Here is a 4,600-nt window from a genome sequence, read left to right as displayed (position 1 = left end):
TTAGTTTACTTCACATAAATATTTTTAAATTAAATCTTAAATTTTTGTTTCGTACTTATTGTCGTTAGATTACAATAGCGGATTGTGCATCCATATTTTTTATTTAAATTTATTTAAATGAAATATAGATTTATGTGTATTCGTGTGCATGAGAAACACACGGAAAGTATGAGAGTCATGTGATTGAATTTCAAGATATTTAAGAAAAAGGAAAAATAAAGTGAGAAAGAGCGAAGAGACAAAAAACGGTGATAAAATCCCAAATATTCAAAAAAATCAAATGGGAAAGCAATATCCATCCGTGAAAATTGAAGAAATGGAGATATATTTCAGAAAATTAAAATTAAAAACAAAATTTAATATGTTTTAAAAAAAATAGGAAATGATGCAATGTGCATAATACAGTAATTAAATTAAATATTGATATAAAGATAAAATAGAAAAAAAAATTGAGAGCAGTTAAAGAGGGAAATCCCTTCATATAGAAGTTATTAATATGAGTTTCAAACTTGAATTTAAAAGAATTTAATCTTTTTTTTAGTTTCATCTTTTCTCCTACCTTCAGAAAAGGGAATAAAGCATTGACATTAACGCCCTCGTTATAATTCTAATTTTCTGAAAGTTAACTATCTCGATTTTATATATAATATACAAAAATATATGATATATTCATTTCTATAGAATCTTGGTAAAAGTTTTTTCTTTCTTATCTTCTAACTTCTTATAAGTAAAGAGAAAATACTTTCTATCTTTGGGATTTGATACTACACCACTCCTCAAAATATTAGGGGATCCATTTTATTAAATAAGTGAATTCCTGACTTTTTTATTTATCATGAGATAAGTAAACAGTTTTTATTATATCAATTCAAAACCGTGTTAATTGATTCTTAGGATGCTTACTTTATCAATTAGATATTTTATCCATAGAAAAAGAGGATATCTAGACATATTGATTTCTTCATATTTTTACTTCTATGAAGTTTCTTTGCTACAACTGATAAAAAATCGTTGTTTTGGACTATATATGTATATGTAGAAAGTCTTTATTATTTATCATTCTTGATATTTATTCTATTAAAATTTGTGGATTTGCTTGTTCTTTTTTTTTCTTTCTATAGTGGAGATAGTCGCACGTAATGACAGATCACAACCATATTATTAAAAGCTTCGAGTAAAAATGAGTTTCGTTCGAGTGTCCGAAAATAATATTCCAAAGCTTTAGTATGTTCTTCGTTACTTGTGTGAATAAGGTCTATGTTATAAAGTATATAACTTTGATCATAGAGATCAATTTCCAGTCACATATTCTCATAATAATTTTGTAAAGCTTTCGCATAATTTCCTTCAGGTTGAGGTGACATTCGTTACGATCGTCATTTGGTTCAAATAATCTCTGTTCCAGAATTGTACGTGAGATTTTCATCTCCATAGATAATATATTATTTTAATTTTTAATATATTAAATATTAATCTTATGATCTTATTAGTTTATTATTTAATGTATTTATCATATTTTGTTGCAATAACATTCTTTATAATTATATATTTCAATTTAATAGTTGAAAAAAAAGAATATTTAATGAAAAAATTGAAACTAAAAAATAAAAACTATAAAAGTATATTCGAACCAAATCACATAAATTGATTTTATTTGGTTCGTTTTTTTTTTTAAATCGAATTATATGTATATTTTATGTTTGATTCGAATATAATTTTTATCAAAAATTGAACCGAATTGCACCCAAAGAGCTTGGTACAAATCATCCTTTAAAATCAATATTATAGGGTGAATTTCAGCTTAATGATTCAACACGTTCCAATAAAGACGGACAATTACTTCATCCATTATATCATTGCACCCAATTTCACTATAAAAAAAGAAAGAAAATGTCTTTAGATAAAATTGAGATATATATAAAAATACATTTCGGACTCTTAAAATTGTTTTGGATTTTTTTTTTCATAACAAACTTTTTGTATTGTGAATTTTTTTCTCTGGAATGAATTTTTTATTTATTTTCAGAATACAATAATTTCTTCCAGATCTACTCTTTCAAAATGTATTATTTTCAATTTCTTTCAGATTTCCATTTCTAAAATAAAAGGCATTTTCGGAAATTTAAAATTGTGTAGGGTGCAGTTTAAAAGGATTGGGTTTTATGTGTGTATGACACAACGAAACATGGGCTGAAAAGGCCAGGCCCAAGGATAAGGAGAGGCCTGCATAGTACCGCGTCTATGGGGATTTCTTCTGCGTAAAACCCTAACAAAAATTTGAGCGTCGACCATGAAACGAATGTGGAGATTCTCTTCTGGCGCAATGCGAGTTCAGTTGTTGCTCTCCCAATACCATTTCCATGGACTCTTCAAGCCCAAAGCCATTCCCTCCTTCTCCACCCCGCTATCTTATCGCAACCTCAACACAATGTCAAACTTGTTCTCAGACCTTGTTCCACTGTTCGCTGCCAAGTCTTATTCTTCAGCCAAAAGGGATCACCACGTCACGATTCTTAGGAACGAGCTAGTTCGGGAATCCTCCGACTCTGTTCGGGTTCAAAGCATTCTGGACGATAAGTATGACCGTCTCAATCGCCGTTACCCCGAGGGATATGTGTTCTTCCAACTTATGAATCAATTGAATTCAAATCCTTCCCTTGCTCTTCAGGTTCAATTTTTATCAACTCTATTTGAAACCGGTTTTTTAATTTGGTTTATTGGCGAATTGGACTTTTTTTTTTTGTGAAGTTATGTTGGATATGGTAAATTGGACTGTCTTTTTTTTTTTAAGTTTCTCTCCTTGCATTAGGATCTTGAAAGTATTGCTATTTTGGTTTATTTTACTTGTGTTTTATTTTAGATCAATCCAGTTTTGTTTAGTTAATGGTGGTTCGTCGAACTTGTATTATTGCGAAATATAAATGAATATAACCGATTTTAATGGTTTTGATTTTTATTTGGATTGTGTTGGTTAACATTCAGGTGTTTAATTGGAGAAGGAAAAGATGTAATGCTGAAAACCCTATGGATTCGAGAGAGTACTCAAAGGGTATAACAGCTGCAGGTAGAGCTGGGAATATTAATTTAGCTGTGAACCTCTTTAACGAGGCTGCTAGGAAAGGTCTCAAGACGACCAGCACTTACAATGCGCTAATTAGTGCCTTTTCATTAAATGGTCTTGCTGATAACTGTTGGTCCTTGTTTTCTGATCTGAAGAGGGATCCAACTTGCGATCCTTCTATTGCCACATTCAACATTCTCATATCTAGTTGTGGTAGCTTGATGCTGATTGATCACATGGAAGCAATCTTCTCTGAGATACGAAGGTTAGACCTTGCCGTGAACATCAGCACTTATAATCACTTAATTGCTGGATATATCACAGCTTGGATGTGGGATGATATGGAAAAGGTGTTTCAAATGTTGAAGTCGAGCCCTGTCCAGCCTAAGACGAAAACCTACCTGCTAATGCTTCGCGGGTATGCAAATTCAGGTAATCTGGAAAAGATGGAAGAGATGTATTCCATTGTAAGGGATCATGTAAATGAACATGAAATTAGATTAATCAGATGTATGATATGTGCCTATTCTAGAAGTTCTGAACCGAATAAACTAATGAGGATAGAATCGCTATTGAAGTTTATTCCAGAAAAGGAGTACAGACCATGGTTAAATGTGTTGCTGATTAAACTCTATGCCAAGGAAGACAGGTTAGAGAAGATGGAGAATTCTATAAATGAGGCATTTGAACATGGAACCTCTATAAGAACCAAGGGTATCATGAGATGCATCGCTGCAACTTATTATCGGTGCAATGCAGTAGAAAGGCTAGAAAATTTTGTGAGACGTACTGAAATCTCTGGGTGGAGTACCTGCCGCTCCTTATATCATTGTAAACTGGTCATGCATGGGTCACAGAAGCCCTTACATGAATTGTATCGTGTCCTTGAGGAGATGGAAAATGTCAAGCTTGTATGCACAAAGAAAACATTATGGATAATGCACAAAGCTTACACCAACCGTGGCCAGAGTTCCATGGTTTTAAAAATACTGGGGCAAATGTTCAAACATGGTTATGAATTTCCTTTGGATGCATTTCCATCATAAAGTATATATATATCTTGAAGTGCATATTATCTTTCCAATGGTATTGTTGATAAGAAGTCTAAAAGTGGAACCACAAACTTCTAACCAACTCAGACCCAGATGTTCCAGGATCTACCATTCAAGTTGTATCTGGAACATTTTTCAGGGTTTGCCTCTCGCTCGGAGCTAAATTACAAAACCAAAATGGTGATTTTTTTTTGTAAACAGAATAAATTGTAGTAACCATTTCTGTTCAGGGAAAAAAATCCATTATTTATATCATGAGAATAGCTCAAAGGCCAATATAAAAATTATATGGCTGTGAATGATTTAAATTACCTGTAAATTAGTGGGTCGAAGTATGTATGGATTTTTTTCCCCTCCATTCTTTGCATTGGGTCAAAGTGCAGGCCACAGTGCATTTAACTCGGGGAAAGAGGACGTAGTACACAGAAGTTATTGAAATGCTGATATTGCTCCACAGAAAATTGATTCTGTAGGTTCCTTCTCCTAA

At 32.2% G+C, this 4,600-nt stretch overlaps 1 protein-coding gene across 1 annotated transcript; it reads left to right on the top strand.

Annotated features, from left to right (window-relative positions):
• The first annotated feature begins 2,245 nt into the window (after positions 1 to 2,245).
• LOC137814173 (pentatricopeptide repeat-containing protein At2g30780) lies at positions 2,246 to 4,600 on the top strand. Its single transcript, XM_068616765.1, has 2 exons — positions 2,246 to 2,668; positions 2,983 to 4,600. Exons 1-2 carry the CDS (start codon positions 2,291 to 2,293, stop codon positions 4,105 to 4,107), a joined length of 1,503 nt encoding a protein of 500 aa, XP_068472866.1. The 5' UTR covers positions 2,246 to 2,290; the 3' UTR covers positions 4,108 to 4,600.

Source organism: Phaseolus vulgaris, chromosome 1 (assembly GCF_000499845.2).
Source record: "Phaseolus vulgaris cultivar G19833 chromosome 1, P. vulgaris v2.0, whole genome shotgun sequence".
Classification (NCBI taxonomy): domain Eukaryota; kingdom Viridiplantae; phylum Streptophyta; class Magnoliopsida; order Fabales; family Fabaceae; genus Phaseolus; species Phaseolus vulgaris.
This window is presented reverse-complemented; position numbering and strand designations above follow the sequence as displayed.

Coding starts and splice junctions, on each gene's coding strand:
- LOC137814173 (XM_068616765.1), top strand. CDS start 2,291: ATGAAACGAATGTGGAGATTCTCTTCTGGCGCAATGCGAGTTCAGTTG. Junction 2,669..2,982: donor ATCCTTCCCTTGCTCTTCAG/GTTCAATTTTTA, acceptor GTTAACATTCAG/GTGTTTAATTGGAGAAGGAA.